At 46.2% G+C, this 26,991-nt stretch overlaps 1 protein-coding gene across 1 annotated transcript in view; it reads right to left on the bottom strand.

Annotated features, from left to right (window-relative positions):
* Nucleotides 1-26,991, bottom strand: part of ATP9A (ATPase phospholipid transporting 9A (putative)) — a 173,414-nt gene that overhangs the window by 71,456 nt on the left and 74,967 nt on the right. Inside the window, exons 6-13 of the mRNA XM_030826735.1 lie at nucleotides 26,233-26,284; nucleotides 24,174-24,268; nucleotides 20,905-20,985; nucleotides 19,215-19,290; nucleotides 6,740-6,816; nucleotides 4,845-5,005; nucleotides 1,807-1,949; nucleotides 666-778 (exon numbers count right to left, since the gene is read on the bottom strand). Coding sequence (XP_030682595.1) covers nucleotides 666-778; nucleotides 1,807-1,949; nucleotides 4,845-5,005; nucleotides 6,740-6,816; nucleotides 19,215-19,290; nucleotides 20,905-20,985; nucleotides 24,174-24,268; nucleotides 26,233-26,284 — 798 coding nt within the window. The remainder of the gene's footprint in view (nucleotides 1-665; nucleotides 779-1,806; nucleotides 1,950-4,844; nucleotides 5,006-6,739; nucleotides 6,817-19,214; nucleotides 19,291-20,904; nucleotides 20,986-24,173; nucleotides 24,269-26,232; nucleotides 26,285-26,991) is intronic.

The following is a 26,991-nucleotide window of genomic DNA, read 5'->3' as shown; positions in this document are numbered from 1 at the left end:
CAGTAGTACTTTCTCTGAAAAGTGACTGGTTTTGGGAAACTTGGTAGGAAAAATAAAGGTAGGAACAGATAAACTGCAAGTCATCTCTGAGGAACTAATTTCTTCCTCATGATTGTTGAGTTGAATGTAGATGAGAAACTAAAGGTAATCAATAACGTCATGATGATTTCACAAGCAGACCATTTGTTATTGGTGTTCTGGCTCGTAGCCAGGGAAAGGGAAAACATCAACATGGTCGTAAACTTGAAGTATAATCAACCAGCAGGTTCCTTCTGGTTCTATTTATCGGGCATATAATTTTCTCACAGGTTTTTCCTAATGTCCATCAGCACTTCAGCGGAGCAGATTAGCCCTGAAGATGGGGAAGACGGGGAAGGACCCCAACTGCAATTTTATTCAAAGTGTAAAGGAAGTGTGGGTGTCATGGGTATAGAAGGGAGGTATTGGGGAGTGACTGCTGATGGGCAGAGGGCTTCTTTTTGGGGTAAACATAAAATCAATTGCAGTGACAGTTGCTCAACTCTGAATATGCTTAAAAAAAAAAACAATGAATTGTACTCTTGAAATGGGTGAATTGTACGGTATTGTGAATTATATCTCAATATAGCTGTTAAAAAAAAAAAATGTCAAGGAATTGTTTTGGGTGTTGAAACGGAAGGCTTTACCTGGGTGTAAATGCTGAAGATGTGGCTTTGTACTTCGTCCATTGAGTCGAGGCCGTAGGCTACTGTTCCGAGATGGAGCCGTTTGAAAATCATCTCATTCTGGGTAAGAGTGCCTAAAACACGAGACAAATGAGTGGCTGGCCTGTCTCTCAGGATGTTTGTTATTATTAACAGTAATGACAGTTGCCATCTTTGGAGAGTTTGCTGTATGTCACACACTGCGGTCAGTACTGTCCCTGCTGGGGTAGACACCTGCAGTGTTTTGCCTGCCTAGAATCCCATTCCCCTTTTGAAAATGGCTTCCTAGCTTTCCCAGGGGAAATTAACCACACCATGCCCATTCCCTAAGGTGGCCCAAGAGGATTGTCAATCAGGGGCCTGGCCCATTCCATTGGCCAAGAGAGTGACAAATGACATACACTAGAGCAATGAGATTCTATCTTGAAGGATTCTGACCCTTGAGTAGAAAGATACATCCCTAAATGGCAGAGCCCTACAGAGACCACCTGGAGGGTCCTAATGCTGACTTGTCCAGAACTTTCCTGGTTGCTCTCCTTCCAGAAACCTCATTTTTCTCTGATTTGGTGAGCCGCCCAGGATCTTTGCATTAGCTTCCCTTCTACCCCGTGGACACTAAGTGGTAGAGATGAGGCTTAAACCAGATCTTCCCACTCCCAATCCTTGCTCTTCACCACTCTGATAGCCTAATGCCTGGATAGGCATTAAGTTGTGTAGCAGTATCAGGGTGTGGTCAGAGATCAGGCCTGACTGCCTGAGTTAAAGCTTGCTTCGGCTACTATGCGCCCGTGACAAGTCACTTACCCTCTCTGGGCCACATTTCCTCATCTGCGGAAGGGGGACAGAAACACTACCTAACTCACAAGGTTCGGGTGAGGACTGAAGGAGTGACCGCACTGAAACTCCCCAGAATTGTATTCTGCACAAAATTCACCCTCAGTAAGGGTTTGCTGCTGTTATCATCATCTTCATCACCAAAGAATCTTCATCAAAAGATGAAGAGAATAAAATAGCAGCAACACGCATCTCTCATATGTCCAGAGAGAGCCCAAGAGTTTCAGCCAAAGCCCTCAAGCATCTTCTCTCACCGAGAATCCTGTGCAGGTCCCAGAAAGCAGCTCACCTGTCTTGTCTGTGAGTAAGTACGAAATCCTGCCCAGCTGCTCGGGAATCGTGCTGGAGCGAACCACGGTCCCGGGGATTTTCGAGTCCCTTCGAATCACCCAGCTGTACACGATCTTGCCCATGTCCAGGTTCACACGCAAGCTAGTCACAAAACCAGAGCAAACAGGGTAACAGGACAGAGGTAAGGTTCCTTGTATCTTTATACAAACATGGACTCTAAACACATTTGTGCCATCGCATGTAGACTCACTCCCTGCAGAAGCACACTGCCAGAGCTGAACGCACAGACTCAGCAAGGGTCAGCAGCACCGTCAAGTCACACACGGAACAAATCCATTATTGTCACAAAGCTCATGTTATGGACTGAAGTCACTTAAAATACAGAAAGGGTAGTGGTTTCCATCTCACCTTTTAGAAAAATTACTGATCCCTTAAGCTAATATATTTTTGATGCTATATTTTTTTAATTGTGGTAAAATATACATAACAGGAAATTTACCATTCTATAGTACTGAGCACATTCACATTGTTATCAGCCATCAGCATCATCCACCTCCGTAATTCTTTCATCTGCCCAAAGTGAAATTCCAGACCCATTCAACAATAACGCCCCATCCCCCACCAACCCTAGCCCCAGCAGCCCCTGGCAACCAGCACTCTACTTACGTTTGACTACCTTTTTTTTTTTTTTTTTTGAGATGAAGTCTCACTCTGTTGTTCAGGCTGGAGTGCAGTGGTGCTATTTCAGCTCACCACAACCTTTCCCTCCCGGGTTCAAGCGATTCTTGCACTTCAGCCTCCAGAGTAGATGGGATTACAGGCGTGTGCCAACCACGCCCAGCTAATTTTTTGTATTTTTAGTAGAGATGGGGTTTCACCATGTTGCCCAGGCTGGTCTCAAACTCCTGAGCCCAAGAGATCCACCCACCTTGGCCTCCCAAAGTGCTAGGACTACAGACATGAGCCACCGCGCCCAGCTGGAATTTAACTACCTTAGACACTGCATGTAAGTTGAATCATACGCTTTTTCTGGCTTTTTGGGGGGCTTATTTTTCTGGCTTATTTTGCTTAGCATAACGTTCTTAAGGTTCACCCACACTGTAAGGTGCATTCGAATTTCCTTCCTTTTGAAGGCTGAAGAGTATTCCATTGTATGTATTATATTCATTTTGAAATTTAATTTTATTGCAAAAGTAAACAGAAGTCTTCGCAATAATTCATCATCCTATAAACTAATCAAATTGCTTGCCATTTTACTGGCTAGCCCTGGGCCAAATGAAGAGTCGACTCACCAATTTTTAATCATGTTACAGGTAGAACTTTGAAGGTTACCACGTCACTTAGATTGAATACTTGTTTTGCTAGCAGTCAAGTCACTAAAGTGGATGTATTTATCCTCTGAATCCACCATCCAGAGCACGCTGACTTGGGCACAATCCCCCTGTCCTTGTCACACTGTTTTACACAAAACCACAATCTCTGTCCCCAGAAAAAGACAAATTCTCACCAAGATGATCTAAATATGCAAAATAGCAAGACAGAATATAAGATAATATATCAAGTATAAGAGAGAGTATAAGCACTGAAAGTTTCAGGGAAAAAGATATGCAGTTTAATATTTACTAATTATTATGGGGAAAAAGTAGAAGCAAACAGAACAATATGAGAAAAAGTAGCTTGCTAACCCACATCACAGAGAAGCTCTAAAAAACGATGGGACACACATACAAGTGATGTGAAAAGTTATTCAAAACACACTGCTCCAATTTTTTTGTAAAGGCAGATTTCAGTAGACCAAACTCCCCTTTTTCTAAAATCAAAAGCAGTCTAGACAAAAGTATATCCCAAAGTATTAACAATGATTATCACTTGGTAGTGAGAGCAGAGATGAGTTATATTTTATTCTTTTGCTAATACCGGCCTTCATTTTTTTCTACTATGAAAATCTACTATTTATATCACTTTAAAAATCCAGGCCAGGCGCAGTAGCTCACGCCTGTAACCCCAGCACTTTGGGAAGCTGAGGCGGGTGGATCACTTGAGGTCAGGAGTTCCAGACCAGCCTGGCCAACATGGTGAAACCCCATCTCTACTAAAAATACAAAAATTAGCCAGGCGTGGTGGCAGGAGCCTGTAATTCCAGCTACTCGGGAGGCTGAGGCAGGAGAATTGCTTGAACCCAGGAGGTGGAGGGTGCAGTGAGCTGAGATCGCACCACTGCACTCCAGGCTGGGTGACAGAGCAAGACTCTATCTCAAAAATAAATAAATAAATAAATAACCATATTTATTCAACCTCCAAATCAGGTAGGTAAATGATTGGCATGTGCCACCAAGCTTTCATTACACATCTACAGCAGACACTGCTGTCAATCACAACACCATTTCCCTTTGAGCCCAGATGCAGGCTTAGAATCCTTCTCAACACAGCAGCCCCAACAGCCACTATCAACCTTGCAGAGCTGGCTGATGACAGGAGCTCTAAATGGCATCCCTAGCATAGGAAGGCAAGGCAAGGAAAGATCTCTGATTCAAGAAAGGATGGCTTGTGGAGGAATGTGATCTTCTGGTGCTAGAGCCTCAGTGTGGTTCACACTCCTGACTCTGATTGCTCTTGGTCCTCACTCTACAAAGAGATCTGCTCCTTCTAAAAGCCAATGGGCGCAGTGGCTCACACCTATAATCCCAGTACTTTGGGAGGCTGAGTCAGGCAGATCACCTGAGGTCAGGAGTTCAAGACAAGCCTGGCGAACATGGTGAAATGCCATCTCTACTAAAAATACAAAAATTAGCCAGGCGTGGTGGTGCATGCCTGTAATCCCAGCTACTTAGGAGGCTGAGACAGGAGAATCACTTGAACCTGGGAGGTGGAGGCTGCAGTGAGCCAAGATCACGCCACTGCCCTCCAGCCTGGGCGACAAGAGCAAAACTCCCTCTCAAAAAATAGTAATAATAAAAGCCTCAGAACCATCATCTTTGAATGAGTAAAGAGAAGAAGACGTCACGGCAGCCAAACTCAAGCTCGTCACCTGCTTACCTAATGGGAATGATGTTGGAAAACAAGAGGAGGAAGCGGATGATCTGCAGGTACCAACGACCTGCAAAGTGCTGAAGGGCAACCATGACCAGCGAGACGACCACCAGGGCACCAAAGAGGATCTTGGTGAGGCAGTTCACTTCTAAGTCGAACAGGCCGATCTGTGGGACGAAGCACAAACCAGGGCTTGAGATTAGCTGGTGCAACTCACAGCCTGCGGGAAAGCTGGTCCTTCCCCTGCAAACACCGCTACCCCAAGTAGGACAGTGGGATCCATCGATTCTCATATCTTTGGTCTAAGAACACTGTGCTTCCATGGGCTGGAGTTCATAACAGGCATCCAAGGGAACTCAAAGAATTCTGAAAATTCAAAAAAATGTTTACAACTAAAGAAGATTTACACTTGGAAATGTGTCAGCGAGTTACCGCTGTGCGGGCTGGGTTACGCACTGCACAGCCTCCACCACCCTGCAGAGTGCCCTTGGCCTTGTAAAATGACTCAGATCCTAAACTCTTAGCACTGTACCCAACACCAACTCGGTAGTGCCTGAAAATCTGGGGCGCACACCAGTGGTGGCACCTGATTTTTGGGTGGTGCATTAATGGACATTATTTTATTATTTATTTAGAGATGGAGTCTCGCTTTGTCACCCAGGCTGGAGTGCAAGGGCACAATCTTGGCTCACACCTCCTGGGTTCAAGCGATTCTCCTACCTCAGCCCCCCGATAAGCTGGGATTATGGCGCCTGCCACTACACCCAGCTAATTTTTGTATTTTTAGCAGAGACGGGGTTTCACCATGTTGGCCAAGCTGGTCTCAACTCCTGGCCTCAGGTGATCCACCTGCCTCGGCCTCCCAAAGTGCTGAGATTACAGGTGTGAGTCACCGTGCCCGGCCCTGGACATTATTATTTTAATAATAATACATTTATTTCCATGTATATAGTCTTTTAAAAAGTTGCAGATCATATCCATAACTTCATAGAAATATGCCCCAGGATAAGGCTAAAACATTAAACAAACGATTTTATAGTTGTAATGATGGCTGTAACGTCTAATGGTGGAGCGACCATGACTGAAGTTTAGGAGACACAGCATTTCTTCCTGCTACTGACAAAAGACATTATTCTGTAATGTTCTGACTCTTAAAAATTGGAGGAGGGGTAAGCTGGGACGGCAGGTCACGGTTTGAATCACATGGGCCTGCCCTGTCCTCACTGTGTAGCCTGGACAGGGCACGGTGCTTCCTGAAGCCGTTTCTCACGGATAAAGGAAGCACCGCACTCACAGGGCTGTTATGAGGATGAAATGAGATGCATGTGAAGGGTGAAACACAAGGCGTGCAAACGGTACGTGCTCCATAGTTTAACCTAAAAGCACAAATGGCTCATGCCTGTAATCCCAACTTTGGGAGGCCGAGGCGGGAAGATCAGTTGAGGTCTGGAGCTTGAGACCAGCCTGGCCAACATGGTGAAACCCCATCTCTACTAAAAATACAAAAATTAGCCAGGCATGGTGGTACATGCCTATAGTCCCAGCTACTCAGGAGGTGGAGTTGGGAGGATCGCTTGAGCCCAGGAGGCAGAGGTTACAGTGAGCCAAAATGGAGCCACTGTATTCCTGCCTGAGCAACAAAGCGAGAACCTGTTTCAAAAAAAAAAAGGCACAAAAAATGTCATATATCCACAAACATGTGACTACATATTTATGTACTGTATTATATATGTGTATGTATACGTATTTATGTGTATACACACACACATGCATATGCATAAAAAGATAATATGTCTGTATAAATATCACTCTTAGGTGTTCCTATTTTAATATCTCATCACTCACCCACCAGAACCAACCAGCCCACAGCTGGTCAATGCACCCCATGACCTCATACACACCTTACTTCGGGGATTTGAGGTATTCATGACACTCCGGAGTTCTCTGCCAGTGTAAAGAACAACACCCACCACAGTACCTAAAGTGGAAAAAAAAAAAAAAGAAATATTAATACAGACAGGCAGGCTTGCAAATGGAAGAGTCTGATCCTCTTGAGAGACTGTTCTTTTTTTCCTTTTTTTTTTTTTTTTTTTTTTTTTGAGACAGAGTCTCGCTCTGTTGCCCAGGCTGGAGTCTGGAGTACAGTGGTACAACATGGGCTCACTGAAAGCCTCCCACCAGGTTCAAGCGATTCTCCTGCCTTAGCCTCCTGAATAACTGGGATTACAGGCATGCACCACCATGCCTGGCTAACTTTTGGTTTTGTTTTGTTTTGAGACCGAGTTTTACTCCTGTTGCCCAGGCTGGAGTACAATGGCACAATCTTGGCTCACTGCAACCTCTACCTCCCTGATTCAAGCGATTCTCCTGCCTCAGCCTCCCGAGTAGCTTGGATTACAGGCACCTGCCACCACACCCGGCTAGTTTTTGTATTTTTAGTAGAGATGGGGTTTCACCATGTTGGCCAGGCTGGTCTTGAATTCCTGACTTCAACTGATCCATCCGCCTCGGCCTCCCAAAGTGCTGGGATTACAGGCATGAGCCACTGTGTCCAGCCTCAGTTTTTGTATTTTTAGTTGAGATAGGGTTTCACCATGTTGGCCAGGCTGGTCTTGAACTCCTGACTTCAACTGATCCATCTGCCTCAGCCTCCCAAAGTTCTGGGATTACAGGCGTGAGCCACCACACCCAGTCTCTCTCTTTTTTCTTTTTTTTTTTTTTGAGAGAGGGTCTTACTCTGTTGCCCAGGCTAGAGTGCAGTGGCACAATCATATTAATAGCTCACTGCAGCCTCAACATCCTGGGCTCAAGTGATCCTCCCACTTCAGCCTCCCGAGTAGCTGGGACCACAGGCACATGCCACCATGCTTGGCTAATTTTTGTGTTTTTTTTGTAGAAATGAGGTCTCACTATGTTGCCCAGGCTGGTCTTGAATTCCTGGATTCAAGTGATCCTCCCACCTTGGCTTCTCAAAGTGCTTGGATTACAGGCATGAGCCACCTCGCCCGACCCAACAGCTACACTATGAGAACATCAGAGGTTTTACATTAGGGCCAAACCAATGAACTGTGGCTACACTGACCAAAAGAACAGCCACTAACCACTGAAAACCCTTTAAGTTTAAATTCAGTTAAATTAAATACAGCGCCCACCCTCCCTAGCCCTATTTCATGGCCACATGAGCTAGTAGCTACCTCATGGAACAGTGAAGACCCAGAGCCTTCTCCTTTTACCGCAAAACTTGTACTGGTGAATGCTGGTCTACGGGTCCCAGCGGCTTCTAATGGAAGGAGGCTGGGGGAAGGGATGGCTTGCTGTTTGTGCCCCTGGTCATACAGGCTTCCAGAGGTGCCTAGAACATTCCTACCTTCATTAACTATTACGGAAACTCGGAAACAGATGCTTCTTTTTAGAGCACATTCTTGGTGCTAAGCCTGATCCCTTTCAGTCTAACTTGCCCATTTGGGGGATGTCTGTCCCAAGGACAACTCTTTCCTAAGAACTCCCCCACCCCTTCTGTCCCCCAGGCACAATAAGAAAAGACATCAATCCTTCGAAAGTCAATAATTTACTCAAGAAATAAACATGGCCAGTGAACAAGAGGAAAATGCTCAATCTAGTAAATAATCAAAAAATGCAAAATAAACCATTTTTAATCCCAATTAGATTGGCAAAAGTTCAAAAAACTGAGAACAACCAGGGTTAGCCAATAGTGGGGAAAGCAAATCCTGTGGTACACACTGCTGGCAGACGTGCACACTGGTGTGATATATTTTGGAGAGAAATTTTGCAGTATCTGTCAAAATTTTACTTCTCTCCCCTTCTCAGTGTGTGCCAAGAAAATCAACACAGCAGTAAAGATAGAGAATAAAGAAGGAAACCAAGAAACATGGCAGACAAGAGTGAGCGGCGCTAGGCTGAAAGTCAAGTCAAGCGGAGAAACAGACAGGACCGGGTGGTGGGGGGTGGTAGGGGCAGGCAGTTTGTACTGTCTCCATTCACGTCATCTGAGCCGAAACTTGGAACACGAAGGAGCCAGCCCTGCCAAGCTCTCAGGGAAGATCCCAGGAATACAAGCAATTTGGTCTCTGCTGGAAAGAGAAAACACCTCCTTCTCTGTGCTCTCTCCCACTAACTCTCAGGAATGCCACTGTCAGGAGATACAAAAATCCAAAGAGGCTGCAGCATATCTGCGGTAAAGAGCCCGCCCCCAAATGCAGCGCTGGGACCACGTCTTGGACAAAGAGCCCTAGGAGGAGGTGCTGAAGTCCTTCCAGGGTCTAACACACTCAGCCAGGCAAACAATGTTCTCCAGCACAATGCAGTTCCCTTCCAGGGAGGCTCCCGGCAGATGGCAGGCCAGGGAGAGCTTGCGGTGGCTTCTCGGCAGATGGTAGGCTCCTGTGAACACAGGCAGTCCCTCCCTTCAGGCCCCTGTCACCACAGCAGATGGCTGGACAGTGGGAACTGAGCCTGGGCTGAGCTTGGAATGACCACACAACTGCTGCATCCACTCCTATGCAGATGCAGCTCAGCCTCAATCCCCAGAGCCCAGGGTTAGAGAGGGCCGCAGTAACAAGGAGGACCCCAAAGGGAGTGTCCCCCACACCTGGCCTGGCCAACCTTGATGCCATCAAATGCTGCTGAAAATGGCCTTTCCCATCCCCTGCCTTCTTGTGCTCAGGACACAGACTCTGCCTCCACAAGATCCAAACCCCAGCCTCATCCTCAGAGAGGCCACCACCCGGAGAGGACGCACACACCGGATGCGCCTTGGCTTGGTCTGCATGGTGCTTTCAAGGTTCTGAATAACTGGCCACTTTTAAATTCAGGAGCTTGCCTATCTAAAAAAAAAAAAAAAAAAAAAAAAAATGAGGCCAGGCACGGTGACTCACGCCTGTAATCCCATCACACTTTGGGAGGCCGAGGCAGGCGGATCACCTGAGGTCAGGAGTTTGAGACCAGCCTGGCCAACGTGGTGAAACCCCGTCTCTACCAAAAATATAAAATCAGCTGGGCGTGGTGGCTCATGCCTGTAATCCCAGCTACTTGGGAGGCTGAGGCAGGAGAATTGCTTGAACCCAGGAGGCGGAGGTTGCAGTGAGCCGAGATCACGCCACTGCACTCCAGCCTGGGTGACGGAGTGAGACTCTGTCTAGAAAAAAAAATTAAAAAAAATTCTAAAAGAAGAGATCTCTGGCTTTTCCTGGAAGAGTGGAAGATCTGATGACACTGAGTCCACATTCCTCATGCTACACCCAGGGAGTGCTGAGGAACAACCACCTCTTAGACAGGCACGTGCTCTGAGCTCACCATGGTCCCCATCCGCCACTATCCACTCCTTTAAACCCCCTGCCCAATTTGTAACTGTTGACCCGAAAGTATCCACCCCCAGGCCTCTGATCCCCTCCTTCCCCTGCTGTCACCTCTGCAGCCCCTCCTTGCTCTCAAGGTTCTCTTCACTCCCACCCTCTGCAGCCTGCAGGCCATGCAGCCCTTTCCATTCTCCCAGCCAGTGTCCATCTGGTTTCTCCAAAAGGCCAAGAGGTCACGGTCAGGCATTTCACGGAGTTCTAACTGACTCTCCGGAACAGTGTGGTGCTGCCTGGGGTCAGAGCTATTCTGTGACCCCTTTGTTCCTCATCCACAAGAAAATAAATGCTGAACCTGAGAATCAGCGTTTGGAAATTTTTATAGCAAATAAATATTGCTGCAATATTCGAGCATGTGATGAGAGTAGTCGTCTCATCAAATGGGGTATAGACCATGGAGGCACTATCAAACTATTGTTGGGCCGGGCACGGTGACTCACGCCTGTATTCCCAGCACTTTGGAAGGCTGAGGCGGGTGGATCACTTGAGGTCAGAAGTTCGACACCAGCCTGGCCAACATGGTGAAACCCCGTCTCCACTAAAAATATAAAAATTATACAGGCGTGGTGATGGGCACCTGTAATCCCAGCTACTGGGGAGGCCGACGCAGAAGAATAGCTTGAACCCAGGAAGTGGAGGTTGCAGTGAGCCAAGATCGCACCACTGCACTCCAGGCTGAACGACAGAGTGAGACTCTATTTCAAAAAAAAAAAAAAAAAAATTGTGGCAAGGTGCACTTAGTGTGGCTGCATATTACTCATGCACAGAGTCAGGACCACAAATTGATCTTCTACACATTAGGGGGAAAACCCAACAAACCAGTCCCTCTCCACTAAAAGTTTGAGAACAACTGGGCTAAAGCACCAGTTCTTCTCACCTTCTAAGAGGTTTCTCAACCTGGGCGCTGTAACATCCAGGCCACCTTCTCTGCCAAGTCCCTGGTCCTCCTCCATCCCTTCCCTTATCTGTCACTCTTGTGCTGCCTCAGCCTTGCAACCCTGCACTGGCTACCATGGCAACCACATCTTCTACAGATTAATGCCAGCTGATGCAGCCGGACCTCAGCATGCCTGGCAAGCTTTTTTTATTTTTTTTAAACTTCCAACAGATAACAGCAGACCTGTTATCTGTTATCTGTAACCAAGAGGCAGGAGTTACATCCTATAAAGAACACAGAAGTGAAAACTCACATAATTAAGATGACTTTTGCTGGCTGTTCTTGCGTTGAGAACTAGAAGGAAATGGCTTGTGTTTACATTAGAATCAGAGGGCAATTAGATGTCTACTCAGTGAGATGCAGGGGAAACTGAGGCCAATTAAGGAAGCAGTCAATGCCCAGCTGCTCATATTGACGCTAAATCATACACCCACTAAGAGGCAGGGCAGGCAATGCCATCAGATCACTGCTGTGCTCTCTTTCCCCTACCTACCCCTCAAAATAACCAAGCACACGGAGAGTATCCTTAACTCCACAAGGCAACTCCCATGAACTGTCTGAAATATCTTTCCTCTTCAAGATGCCAGTTTGCCTTCCTCTCTCCTCCTCCCAGGAGATGACCTCTTCAAGGCGTGTGACCTTGAACAAGCTGCTTAACCTGAGACTCGGTGCCTCATCCCATTAAATGTCCTCATGTAATGTTATGAGACCAAATCAAGAGAATGGCAGCAAAACACTTCATCAATTAAAAGTAACTGATAAGTGAAGACTTAATTAGTATTGCCCATCTCTGCGATTAAGACTGACAAGCCCTTCCAACATTGCTCCTGCCACCTCAGATTTCTCTGCACTTGCAGCTTGTTTTCCTTTTTACTGGTTTCAGAGGAAATACATAAAACTCTCTCTCATTTCCTCTATAGCCCGTCCTAAATTTCTTTCTTTTTTTTTTTTTTTTTTTTTTGAGGAGTCTCCATCTGACGCCCAGGCTAGAGTGCAGTGGTGCAATTTCGGCTCATTGCAACCTCTGCCTCCCAGGTTCAAGCAATTCTCCTGCCTCAGCCTCCCAAGTAGCTGGGACTACAGGTGTGCGCTACCACACCCAGCTAATTTTTGTATTTTTAGTAGACATAGGTTTCACCGTGTTGGTCAGGCTGCTCTCGAACTCCTGACCTCAAGTGATCCACTCGCCTCAGCCTCCCAAAGTGCTGGGATTACAGGCGTGAGCCACCACGCCCAGCCTCCGTCCTAAACTTCTAATAAACTATAAATCCCCTGTTGTGGGCACATGCATCTGTCTCCTAAGGCACTACCACAGCACTGGCACAGGCAATGGACCTCAGCACAGAATAGGTGTGCTCTTGCTGCATGAAAAGGAGGAAGGAAGGAGAGAAGAAAATCACCAGAATGAAAAACAAACAGGCATATGAAAATGCATTTATTACTGAAATGCTAACATTTTCAGTAGCCAAGGTGGTGGTTACCCTTGGGCGGGTGTGAGGGAGCTAGAAGGGAGTAGAGGGGGCTTCTTCGGGGGTGGGGGGTGATAATATCCTGTTTCTTGATCTGGGTGCTAGTCACACAAATGCGTTACCTGTGTTAAAATCCATCAAGCACGGGGTGGAAGGAGGGTGAGGATCAGAAAACACTACCTATTGGGTACTATGCTTACTGCCCAGGTGACAATATCATCTGTACAGTAAACCCCCACAGCATGCAATTTACCCGTGTAACAAACCTGCACATGTACCCCCAAACCTAAAATAAAAGTTGGAAAGAAAAAAAAAATAAATCCACCATGCACTATGTTTAGGATTTTCTGTGTATGTACTATCCCCCCTTCCACAAAAGGTTTAGAAAAGAAGAAGAAACGGTGAACTGTCCACAAAAAATGAAGTATATCCTATTCACGTGGCTGTCTAGTAAGGAGACGGGCACATGACAGGCAGTCATGAATTTCCAGCCCTGCCTGCACCAGATGCAACGGGACATGACAACTTTAACCTCATCTTGTTCTCATTGCCTTTAACGCCTCTCTATTCCACCCAAAGAGACAAGCATTTGACACAGACATCATCTACTCTAAAGTGTGTTGCTTTTCATTGTATCCTTCTTTTTTTTTTTTTTTTTTTTTTTGAGACAGAGTTTCCCTCTTGTGGCCCAGGCTTGGGGTGCAATGGTGCAATCTTGGCTCACTGCAACTTCTGCCTCCCGGGTTCAAGTGATTCTCCTGCCTCAGCCTCCTGAGTAGCTAAGATTATAAGCATGTGCCACCACACCCAGCTAATTTTTTGTATTTTTAGTAGAGATGGGGTTTTACCATGTTGGCCAGGCTGGTCTCAAACTCCTGACCTCAGGTGATCCAGCCACACTGGCCTCCCAAAGTGCTGGGATTACAGGCCTGAGTCAACCGCATTCAAGACCAGCCTGACCAACATGGTAAAACCTCATATTTACTAAAAATACAAAAAATTAGCCATGCCATTGCCCTCCAGCCTGGGGGACAAGAGCGAAACTTTGTCTCAAAAAAAAAAATAAATAGGGTCTTTCTCTGTCACCCAAACTGGAACACACTGGTGATCACAGCTGATTGCAGCCTTGACCTCCAGCTCAAGCAGTCCTCCCACCTCAGCTTCCTGTATAGCTAGGACCCAAGGTACACAACACCTGGATGTTTGTTTGTTTGTTTTTATTTTTTTTTTTTTTTTTGAGACGGAGTCTCACTCTGTTGCCCAGGCTGGAGTGCAGTGGCGTGATCTCGGCTCACTGCAGCCTCCGCCTCCCGGGTTCAAGCGATTCTCCTGCCTCAGCCTCCTGAGTAGCTGGGATTACAGGCACCCACCACCATGCCCGGCTAATTATTATTATGTGCGTGTGTGTGTGTGTGTGTGTGTGTGTGTGTGTGTGTGTGTGTGTGTGTATTTTTAGTAGAGACGGGGTTCACCATGTTAGCCAGGATGGTCTTAATCTCCTGACATTGTGATCCGCCCGCCTCGGCCTCCCAAAGTGCTGGGATTACAGGCGTGAGCCACCGCACCCGGCCATGTTTTTATTTTTTGTAGAGATGGGCTTTCACTATGTTGCCTAGGCTTGTCTCAAACTCCTGGACTCAAGCGATCCTCCTGCCTTGGTCTCCCAAAGTGCTAGGATTACAGGCGTGAGCTACTGCGCCCAGCCTCATTTTGCACTTTCATCCCCCCATAAGGCTGCTTGTTCACACGGGGCCAGAAACACAGACTGGGCCTAAGGGCCTGGAGCCCGGAGTCTGACCTGAGGTAATATTCCCTTGCCAGTTAGTTCTCCTAACTCTATTCCTTAAAGCAAGTATTTTAATATAAGACAATATAAACACTCCAAATATTTTTATTATCTTAGAGCAGGGAAAATTTTCTTAGCATGACACAAAAAACAGAAACCATAAAGAAACAAAAGATCCCAGCCCGGGAAACATGGCAAAACCCCGTCTCTACAAGAAATACAAAAACTTAGCCAGGCGTGGTGAGGTGCGCCTATAGTCCCAGCTACTCAGGAGGCTGAGGTGGGAGAATCATTTGAACCCGGGAGGTCGAGGCTGCAGTGAGCCCTGATCATGTCTCTGCACAACAACCTGGGTGACAGATCAAGACTCTGTCTTGAAAAGAAAAAAGATCAATAGGTCTGACTAGATAAAAACTGCAAACTTTAGTTCCAAAATACGAATGAGATCAAGTGAAACAGTCATTGCAATTAAGGCAACAAATAAAAGATTAATATTCTTATGACATAAACAATTCTTACAAATTATTTTTTAAAAACCAACCCCTAAGCAGAAACAATGGGCACAGGACACAAACTGGTCATTCACACACATATTTAAGAAAATACAGGCCAGGCACGGTGGCTCACGCCTGTAATCCCAGCACTTTGGGAGGCTGAGACGGGCGGATGGTGAAACCCCATCTCTACTAAAAATACAAAAAAAATTAGCCAGGTATGGTGGCAGGCGCCTGTAGTCCCAGCTACTCGGAAGGCTGAGGCAGGAGAATGGCGTGAACCCAGGAGGCAGAGCTTGCAGTGAGCCAAGATTGTGCCACTGCCCTCTAGCCCAGGCGACTGAGCGAGACTGTCTCCAAAAAAAAAAAAAAAATTAAAAAAAAAAAAGAAAATACAAATAAATAGTAAACATAAAGGAAGATGTTTGCACGAATAATTTTTCTAAAGGCAAATCAATATGCTAAAATTTATCCAATGTCTATCACATGGCCAAAAATTAAACAGCCAAACACACTGCTGGCTAGGTACACATATAAGTTAGCCCATCAGGAGCATGAAGTAGAAGAGGCAAGTTTCCTGGGTGAATCAAAACATAAAATGTATATGGCCTCCAACAGTAATCCTGTTTTTATGAAAACATAGGCACACACCTGTAATCCCAGCACTTTAAGAGGCTGAGGCAGGTGGATCATGAGGTCAGGAGTTTGAGACCAGCCTGGACAACATGATGAAACCTCAACTGTACTAAAAATACAGAAAAAATTAGCTGAGCGTGGTGGCGGGCCCCTATAATCCCAGCTACTCAGGAGGCTGAGGCAGGAGAATAACTTGAACCCAGGAAGGTGGAGGTTGCAGTGAGCCGAGATCACAACACTGCACTCTAGCCTGGGAAACAAGAACGAGACTCCGTCTCAAAAAAAGAAAAAAAAAAAGAAAAAGAAAAGAAACAGACACGAAAAAATGCTCATCATCCCTGGCCATCAGAGAAATGCAAATCAAAACCACAATGAGATACCATCTCACACCAATTAGAATGGTGATCATTAAAAACTCAGGAAACAACAGGTGCCAGAGAGGATGTGCAGAAATAGGAACACTTTTAAACTATTGGTGGGACTGTAAACTAGTTCAACCATTGTGGAAGACAGTGTGGTGATTCCTCAAGGATCTAGAACTAGAAATACCATTTGACCCAGCCATCCCATTACTGGGTATATACCAAAGGATTATAAATCATGCTGCTATAAAGACACATGCACACGTATGTTTATTGCGGCACTATTCACAATAGCAAAGACTTGGAACCAACCCAAATGTCCATCAATGATAGACTGGATTAAGAAAATGAATAGAATACTATGCACAGAATACTATGCAGCCATAAAAAAGGATGAGTTCATGTCCTTTGTAGGGACATGGATGAAGCTGGAAACCATCATTCTCAGCAAACTATTGCAAGGAAAGAAAACCAAACACCGCATGTTCTCACTCATAGGTGAGAACTGAACAATGAGAACACTTGGACACAGGGTGGGGAACATCACACACCAGGGCCTGTCGTGGGGTGGGGGAGGGGGGAGGGACAGCATTAGGAGATATACCTAATGTAAATGACGAGTTACTGGGTGCAGCACACCAACATGGCACATGTATACTTACGTAACAAACCTGCATGTTGTGCACATGTACCCTTACAATTAAAGTATAATTTAAAAAAAAAGAAAAAGTAGGCAATAAAAAAATTTTAAATTTCTATATGGCAAAAGAAAATAAAGCCCATCACAAACAAAAACAAAAAACAATCGAAAAACTGAAAAAATATTTATAACCCACAACAAGTGAAAGTTTGATATTCTTTCCTCTATAAAGCATTCTAACAAAGTAATGAGAAAAAGAAGAACCACAAAGGAAAGTAGATAGACCAGAATATTAAGAATTAGCTGACAGGTAAAAAGACATTCAACTATATTTGCAATTAAATCAAAATTAAAACAGTAGGCTGTGTGCGGTGGCTCATGCCTGTAACCCCAGCACTTTGGGAGGCCGAGGCAGGTGGATCACCTGAGGTCAGGAGTTCGAGACGAGCCTGGCCAACATGGTGAAATCCCGTCTTTACTAAAAATACAAAAATTAGCTAAGAGTGGTTGCACACACCTGTAATCCCAGCTACTGGAGAGGCTGAGGCAGGAGAATCACTTGAACCTGGGAGGCAGAGGTTGCAGTGAGCCAAGATGGTACCACTGCACTCCAGTCTGGGCAACAGAGAGAGACTCTGTCTTTTTTTTTTTTTTTTTAAAGCCAACCAGTAACTTACAAAGAAACAAAACAGACAGATGCAAATATGACCACCTGCCAGGTAATCTAGGAAATTCAAACTGAATGAGATAATTATTTTTCAGTCAAATTATCAAAGAATAAAAAGAGTAATTATTTGTTAATAAATGACTTGAAAGCAGGAAAAAATTGGTTCAGGTGACATGGGTGGAAAGTGGCGAGGAGGGGCAGGATGTGAACATCTGCATGCTGCGTGCCCTGGGTGGCTGTGCCCAGGCGTGGCCCAGGCATGACCTTGCAGGATTTTTCACTCTTTAGTCATCGGACTGAGAGATGTTCCAAAGTATGATGAAAATAAAGGCAGGCAATGGAAATGAAATGTGGCCAAAAAAACCTCAAGGGAGAGTGCACCTCTGCCTATTTGTATTAAGTAGTGCACGTGTGGATGGTGACACATGGTACTCCGGGGATAGTTTGTGCTGCTTCATTCCCTCTCCTTGCCACACAGGATCCTAATCGAGTGTCTACTACTGTACTAGAGAGCGACAAGGAAGGAAAAGGCAAGGTGGTTTACACCTATGATCCCAGCATTTTGGCTGAAGCAGAAGGATCACTTGAGTCTGAGAGTTTGAGACCAGGCTGGGCAAGAGTGAGACCCCCATCTCTAAAAAAGTATTTAAAAATTAGCTGGGCATGGTGGCATACACTTGTAGTCCCAGCTGTTTGGGAGGCTGAGGCAGGAAGATTGGACCCTGTCTCGGAAAAAAAAAAAAAAGAATGAATGAATGAATGAAAGAGAGAAGCAACCAGCAGAGGAAAATGGCTTGATGGTGGGGAGTGGAGAATACTATGTTTGAAGAGAGGAAAAAAAATTGATTCCTCTAATAGTAAAGAAAGTCACCAGCAGTAGAATTATAATACTAATTATACTATTGAGTTAATGATATCACAAAATGTAAGAAAATGATGGCTACACATTAAGTTCAGTTTCAGGAGCAAAATGCCTAGGTTCAAGTTCCAACTCTGCCTTTTACCTGCTGTGTGACCTCGGAGCAAGTTACTTAACCTCACTCAGCCTCAGTTCCATCATCTGCAGAATGGGCATAATATGAATAATAGCATCTACCCTCATGGTGCCGTTAGGAGGGTTAAGTGCAGTGTGTAACACACATAAGCACCCACCACAGGGCCTGACACATGGGCTGCACGCCGCTGATGTTAACCACTGCTATCGGGGGTCATATTCAGCCCATGTAGTCCTGATCAGTGTCATCTCAGCACTGAAAGACACCAATGGGCTGGACACAGTGGCTCACGTCTGTAATCCCAGCACTTAGGGAAGCTGAGATGGGTGGATCACTTGAGGTCAGAAGTTTGAGACCAGCCTGGCCAACATGGTGAAACCCCATCTCCACTAAAATTACAAAAATCAGCCAGCATGGTGGTGCGGGCCTATAATCCCAGCTACTTGGGAGACTGAGACACAAGAATCACTTGAACCCGGCGAGCAGAGGTTACAGTGAGCCAAGATTGTGCCACTGTACTCCAGCCTAGGCAACAGAGTAAGATCTTGTCTCAAAAAAAGAAAAAAAAAAGAGAAAAAGAAAAAGAAAGGCACCAATATCCACATCCTCTTGGTGTTTAAACACAGAAGCTCCAGCTCAAGCCCATACCCTTTCCTAGGCCCCCAGTGCCGGCAGTCCCAGCGCGACATACCCTACAAACACAACCTCCAGCCAGAACGTCCAGGCTGCCTCCCTCTCTGGTACAGATTAGAATGTCAATCTGAAGAGGCAATTAGAGCTGTTCCCAGTGTGGACGCTGCAGAAAGGTCCACAGGCCACGCCGGCTTCTCCTCCAGGCGTCTCTAAGTGTCCGAGCTGCAATTAGATGTCAGTTTAATTCCCTGGAGGTGTCGGAACAAGTGGAAAATGCCATTTGACCGAGCACTCATTTTTCCCACTGACAGATGATTATTCTAATTACAAAAGGATTTTCTTTCCTTTTCAAATTGCTACCACATTCCTCAAAATGGTGCCTCACCTGATGCGACCACGGTGCCAGCCCACAGCGTGTTCTCTATGCTCAGGCTCTCGCTGATCGGGGGGTCGCTGTCTTCCTGGAAAAGACCAAACGGACACACGTTCACCCGCCAAGGCTTCCCCAGAATCCACAGGCTGCTTCTAGCCTGGTCCGCTCGAGATAGAAAGAGAGGCTCCCCCGGATGAAACTGGAGGCCCAGTTTGGAAGCCGACGGCTCCACCATGAGGGCAGGGCCGAGTTCTTCCACTACTGCCCTTGGGGTTTTCATCTCCCACAGAAATACGTGAAAAAGTTGGCCTGTGATTTAAGAAGCGCGGGCCTCTTAGCACGGAAAAATGTTTTACGAGGTAAGAATCAAAACGTAAAAGCAAACCAATCAGGCTGTTTGCAGGCCAGCTTTGTTTGTGGCTTATAGAAAGAGAATGTGGACAATGTAATGTGGGTTCTAGAAACCTGTTGATCCATATTCCTAAAATGATTTTTTTTTTGAGATGGAGTCTCGCTCTGCCACCCAGGCTGGAGTGCAGTGGTGTGATCTTGGCCCACTGCAACCTCCACCTCCCAGGTTCAAGCAATTCTCCTGACCTCAGGAGATCTGCTCACCTCAGCCTCCCAAAGTGCTGGGATTACAGGTGTGAGCCACCATGCCAGGCCTCCTAAAACAAATTAAATCCAAATTTAATTTCTCTTCTGAAAGGTCTGGAAGTGGCTTAAAAATTATGAAAATGGCAGATAGGATTTGTATGAATAAAAGAGGACAAAGTCAGGTGCAGTGGCTCACACCTGTAATCCCAGCACTTTGGGAGGTCAAGGTGGGTGGATCACTTGAGGTCAAGAGTTCAAGACTAGCCTGGCCAACATGGTGAAACCCCGTCTCTACTAAAAATACAAAAAATTAGCCAGGCGTGGTGATGCACACCTGTAATCCCAGCTACTCAGGAAGCTGAGGCAGGAGAATCACTTGAACCTGGGAGGCAGAGGTTCCAATGAGCCAAGATCGCACCACTGCACTCCAGCCTAGGCGACAGAAGGAGACTGTCTCAAAATAAATAAATAAATAAATAAATAAATAAATAAATAAATAAATAAAAAAGGCCAGGCGCGGTGGCTCATGCCTATAATCCCAGCACTTTGGGAGGCCAAGGCGGGTGGATCACAAGGTCAGGGGATCGAGACCATCCTGGCTAACATGGTGAAAACCCGTCTCTACTAAAAATTCAAAAAATTAGCCGGGCGTGTTGGCGGGCGCCTGTAGTCCCAGCTACTTGGGAGGTTGAGGCAGGAGAATGGCATGAACCCAGGAGGTGGAGCTTGCAGTGAGCCAAGATCGCGCCGCTGCACTCCAGCCTGGGCGACAGAGCAAGACTCCATCTCAAAGAAAAACAACAGAGGACACAGATCCATCTGAAGGACAGAGAAAGAAAAACTCTTTCAGACGCCAGCATTCACGTGAATTACAGCAAATGCTTGCTCTAAGCTGTCAGGTCATTCAAGCTGTTCCAAGGCTGGAAGAAAATTCCAGTTGTGTCGACCTCACTGAGAAACAATACGCTGGCTTTCAAGGTGGTGCCTTCTTTATGTCCCTACCCGGCATAAAACTACTTCCTGACAAAGAACTGTCAGTACTTCTCGGCCTTCATCCCTTACACACTCCCGGTGACAGGATCCCGTGTGAAGGAAGTTCACTTACTCGGGTAAAAGTTCCCACGAAGTTGTGAATATCAATATTTGGCTCTTCTGCATACACATATGATCGAATCTGAAGAAGGTCCTGTTCAACAGAAGTCACATTTGGGAGTCAAAGTCAGTTCACAATGCAAGACTTAAGGAGGCATCCACTATGTTTCCAAAGCAACTGTATTTCCCACATACGCAAATGGCCCCTCAAAATTACAGGGAAGGTGGAAAGAAGAGGAAAGTCCTCTGCTAAGTAAGCTTAGGAGTCGCTGCATACGGTGTCTCCAGGCACCCTCAGAGACTCTACAGTGAAGACCGTTGTTTCTCTGTTTACTCAGCCCTTTCCAGACTTGATGAGGTGATGCTACACACCTATGAATACCCTGGAAAGTGGCAGATCCTCCTCTGCTAAATTCTGGCTTGCAAGACTTGTTTGTACCATTGAAAATACTCATTCAGGCCAGGTGCAGTGGCTCATGCCTGTAATCCCAGCACTTTGGGAGGCCGAAGTGGGTGAATCACTTGAGGCCAGGAGTTTGAGACCAGCATGGCCAACATGTTGAAACCCTGTCTCTACTAAAAGTACAAAAAAATTAGCCGGGCATGGTGTTGTGTGCCTGTAATCGCAGCTACTCAGGAGGCTGAGGCAGGAGAATCGCTTGAACCCGGGAGGTGGACGTTGCAGTAAGCTGAGATCGTGCCACTGCACTCCAGCCTGGGCGACAGAGCGAGACTCCGTCTCAAAAAAGAAAAGAAAATACTCATTCAACAAATGGTTACTGGGCATCTACTCTGTATAAACCTCTGGGAAGAGCTGAAAAAAGTAAGAATGCCTCCCACCCATAAGGATGGCTGCTATCAAAACAAAAACAAAAACAAGTGTGATGAAGATGTGGAGAATCTGGAGGCCTTATGCATTGTTGCTGGGAACGTAAGATGGTGCAGCAGCTATGGAAACAGCACTTCCTCAAAAAATTAATCAGAAAACTACCATATAATCCAGCAATTCCACCTCTGGGTATATACCCAAAAGAACTGAAAGCAGGGACTTGAAGTGATCATCTGCCCACCCATGTACGTAGCAGCATTATTCACAATAGCCAAGAAGTGGAAGCAACTCAAACAAGCATCAGTGGATGAATGGATAAACAAAGTGTGGTCTGTCCATACAATGGAATATTACTCCGCCTTAAAAAGGATGAAGTTCTGACACATGCTACAATACGGATGAACCTTGAAGACATTATGCTAAGTGAAATAAACCAGTCACAAAAAGACAAAAACTAGGTGAGTCCACTTATAGGAGGAACTTAGAGTAGTTTAATTCATAGAGACAGAAAACAGAAAGATGCTTGCCAGGGGCTGGGCCGAGGGGGGAATGAAGTTACTGCTTAATGAGTCCAGAGTTCCAGTTTTGAAAGATGAAAAAAGTTCCGAAGATGAACACGGCTGATGCCTGCACGACAAGGTCAATGTACTTCATGCCACTGAACTGTACACTTAAAAACGGTTACGATGGTAGATTTTATGTTATGTGTCTTTTAGCGCAATTTTTTAAAAAGCAAACAAGAAGTCAACCTTAGGTGATAAGAAAGCCCAAAAGTGAAAGATCCTGGCAAAAACTACATTTCAAAGCAGCATATATGAAGTGGATAAGACAGGTACAGTCAGGGGAGCAGCAGTCACTGTTAGAACAGTGAGTTTCTAACTACTGGCTAGGAGCCCCTGGGGACTTGTAGCAGCCACCATCATGTGAAGTGGGGTCGGAGGGGGAGCGTGGGGTCCTGGAGAGCCCCTGGGAGGTGGTGGCTCATGCCTGTAACCCCAGCACTTTGGGAGGCTGAGGCGGGTGGATCAATTGAGGCCAGGAGTTTGAGATCAGCCTGGCCAACACGGTGAAACCATGTCTCTACTAAAAATACAAATATTAGCCGGGTGTGGTGGCAGGTGCCTGTAATCCCAGCTACTCGGAAGGCTGAGGCAGGAAAAATTGCTTGAACCCAGGAGGTGGAGGTTGCAGTGGGCCAAGATCACGCCACTGCACTCCAGCCTGGGTGACAGAGCAAGATTCCGTCTCATAAGTCAATAAATAATAAAATAAAATTCCCGGTTTAAAATTAACAGTAATAATGGTGTTATTTCACTTTTTTATTAGCCATGAAAAATCATTCATAGGGTGGCTACATTTCTTGTTATGTTAATCCCGCCAAGCCATGGAACTTTCCTCCTCCCTCAGGGGACACAGTAAGGAGTGGCTTCGATCCATGTGACGTGAGCACAGGGGAAGCTTCTGTGTTCCACTTAATCCTTCCAGACCACAGTGGGGCATGCCACTCACCGGGCACTTAAGTTACACATGGCCAACTACTGCGGCCATCCTCTCAGCCAGGGCCTGCGCCCCATCATACACACTGGGGATACGGCAGAGAATACAACAGGCAGAACCCACCCGCAGGGACGCTGCCCGGAAGTGAGTGAAGCGGGGATGCCAGGAGAGGTGGGCAGAAAGAGCCTCTCCGATAAGGAGACTCGTGAGCAAAAGCTCAGTGGAATGTGGAGATGCCCCGCCAGGCAGACTCGCCAGGGATCAGAGGGCTCCCAGTGGAGGAAATGGCAACAGTAAACACCCAGAGACAGAATGACAGATACGACAGGCTGGCAGGCAGAGGACAGAGGGCCAGGCACTGAGGTCGGAGCCTCAGCAGAGAGACAAATGGGAAGGAGCTGAAGACGGCAGCAAGCACCGCAGAACTGATTCTCAGTAAGATGAGAAATCTTTGGAGGGTTGTTTTTTTTTTATTGTATGGTTATTACTTTTATTAGATACAGGTCTCACTATGCTGCCCAGGCTGGAGTGCAGTTGCTATTCCCAGGCACAATCATGGCTCACTGCAGCCTCGAACCCGCAGGCTTAAGCAATCCTCCCGACTCAGCCTCTTGAGGAGCGGGGACTACAGGTGCATGCCGCTGAGCCTGGCCTACCTTCGTAGGTTTAGAGCAGAGGAGTGACATGCTCTGGCTTACCTTTTCCGTTTTGGTGAGGCCCCTTGGCAAGGCTCCTTATGGTTTTCAGCTTCCCACGGGAGAGCCCACTCCCTGCACTCGGGGTCTGCTTTGGCCACGTCAGGGAAGCCAGCTAGTCCCAGGGGCTCTCCAGGACCCCACGCTCCCCCACCGGCCCCAATTCACAGTTGCCATCCCATGCCTGGCCAAGGTATCTGAGTTTGAGAACCCTGTTAAGACAGGTTGCCCGCATGGGCTTCTGCAGAGAAAGCTACTCACGGCGGCCGTGGGGAGCCTCTGCGTGCAGGCCACGGGAAGCCGCAGCTTCCAGTCCGTCTCCCCATCCAGCTGATCCGTCCGCAAGAAGCATGACCCTGTGGAAGGAAGTCGGGTGCCGTCACCTGCACCTCAAGCACCCTTCCCTCGGCAGCTCTGGGCAGAGTCTGCTCCAGTCCTCGTAAAAACAGCCAACCAATGGCCAGCGACCACAAGGGAAAATAGATATCCTATCTCCCACTTCTTCCATAATAAGCTCTGGGGTCAGAAAGCTCAGAGTTCAAATCCTCACTCCGCCACTCTCTCTGAGTGGGATCCCCAGCTAGTTTCTTGGACTTGTCAAGCTTCAGTGTCTGTAAAATGTGGAGAAATGTAGACTTCGCAAGCTTAAAGATTCAATGGGGAGATAGAACGGGGACGAGCACAGGGTGACCAGCATTCCGAGCCGTCTGGCCAGGCATCGCCAGCACCTTCTCAGGACCCAAACCACCTGAGTGCAGGTCCAGGCTCTGCCATGTAATAGCTTTGTGCCCTGAGAGTTGCCTATCCTCTCTGAGCCTCAGTTTCCTCGTGTGTAAAAGTGGAGATAGGAACAGCACTGACCCTGTAGAGATGTTGTGACAATTAAAGAGCTGATTCGTGCACAGAGTTCAGAACAGGACTGATCAATCCAGGCAAGCACTAGGTCATTATGGGCTGGCACATTTCAGAGGTGTATCTTTCAGTCTGACATACAGATCCGTGCAAGTAGTCAGCTGTACACTCTATCAGATACAGAACATACCCCATTCACTGACACTGTAGTTCAGTCTTTGAGAACCATTAACGTAGAACACTCATAATTTTGGTTTGTGTTTTTTTTTTTTTTTTTCAAGAAAAAAAGAGCATGTCAGGGGCCCTACTCCATAATGCTCTGTTTTCACTAAATAGGACACAAGAACGAATTTAAAGACAAAGCTGCAGTTTTTCAAAGGCTGTTTTAATCTAGTGCCTTTTACCTCCTGTCCTGATTACATATTAGTATACAATTTTACTTGTACTTTAATTCTATTCATAATGAAATACATTGCAGCATCCTCAAAGGAATACGAATGTAAATTTTTCACATGTTCAAAAACCTCCGATCATGCCAGATAAGAGAAAAACAGCCTCATTTCCTCAGAACAGCTTAAATAACAAAAATTAAAACTATAGCCATTTTGGCCAGGCATGGTGGCTCACACCTGTAATTCCAGCTCTTTGGAAGGCCGATGGATCACTTGAGGTCAGGAGTTCGAGACCAGCCTGGCCAACATGGTGAAACCCCGTCTCTACTAAAAATACAAAAATTAGCCAGGCATGGTGGTGCACGGCAGGCTGAGGCAGGAGAATGGCTCGAACCCAGGAGGCAGAGGTTGAGGTAAGCCGAGATCGTACCACTACACCCGGTCTCAAGGAAAAAAAAAAAAAAAAAAGCTAAGGAAATTTTAGTAGACTGATAGGGTGGGCAGACAATAGCAGCTGCCACCCTAGGGAACAACTGCAAGGAGTTAAGGGCCTTGTAGGAGACTTCAGAGATTCCCACCCCACAAACTCAGGCTACAATAAATAAATCAATAGGTGCTATAGGCAAGGTCCCCCGACTCGTGAACAAAGGGCAGAAAAGATGCCCACCTCTCCCCAGTTTCTGTACTGCCCCCACTCATGACACATCTGCTGGTATCAGCTTAGAAAAGAGAGGACTTCTGTTTACTTCTACGTGGTAGAGACACTTCCTCGTCCCAACTCCTGAGGTTGAGCTTAACACAGCCCAGAGAGGAAATCCAAAGCCACTGTATGCGTGACTTTACCAGCTGTGAGTCAGCCGGTGTTCCACAAACTGTATTTTTTAATGATCGATCTATTGACTTTTAAAACACCAACAACACTGTTTAAAAAGAATGGTCTATTTAAAAAGATGCTTTTGATTTGCCTCCATGGCTCCAAAATGATAATCTACTTTGTGACATTTTCAAATGATTATTTTGCCAAATTACCACTGAAAGGTTAATGGTTATTTTCCAAATTGATCTCAGATGTTTACCGTTTTTTTCTGATGTCCTCAGGAAGATCATGTCAGCAGGGACCCGCTGGTTCTGTGTTATGAAAAGAAAGACTGTTACTGTGAATGAATGACCATGTGCTGGGCGGTGGGGAGGGGGGTTTCCGCCCCCACCCCCAACCCCTCGGTGGGTTGGGGCAGCGGGGGACTGAAACAGCCTCTTTTACGTTTCTGCCTTTGTCAAAGACAGATTTGGGGATTTATTTTGTTTTGAATCTGAAAAATCTTGCACACTGCTGCTACTTTACTAATCCCCTATCAAAATCTTATCTTGGAAAGGGAGCTTCTAGTTTTCTGGCACATTCAACCATTACCTCCCAAAATCCCAAAAGCCTGCCTCCCCAGCTGGCTCTCTTCCAGGCTGTCTGCTGAGACTCAAGACAGACCCTCCGCTCATGCTTTCTGCTTCTACCAACCTCCCAGCTTCATGTTTGGCTTTTAGTGGATTTTAATAAGGAAGGAAAGTAGTAAAAAGCAACAAAAGCCATTCCCAAAAAAACTGGGGGGGTGCGGGGAGCCAGTAGCCCCCATTTAATTATGAACAGAAAAGTATGTGATAACATAGAGGGGGGTTGTGTGGTTCTTCTGAGCTGCCACCCAAAAGAGTTTCACTTTACCTTAAAGCAGCTTTGAGTTCTTGGATTTAATCCTTTTAAAAGAGCATAGCTCAATTTCTACAGAAACAAGTTAAGACACAACCCTTTTCTAATCAAATATTATTCCAGCCTCTCCAGAGCCACC

The sequence above is a fragment of the Nomascus leucogenys genome, chromosome 13 (assembly GCF_006542625.1).
Source record: "Nomascus leucogenys isolate Asia chromosome 13, Asia_NLE_v1, whole genome shotgun sequence".
Lineage (NCBI taxonomy): Eukaryota > Metazoa > Chordata > Mammalia > Primates > Hylobatidae > Nomascus > Nomascus leucogenys.
The sequence above is the reverse complement of the archived record's forward strand: the minus strand, read 5'-3'. Positions and strand labels throughout refer to the sequence as shown.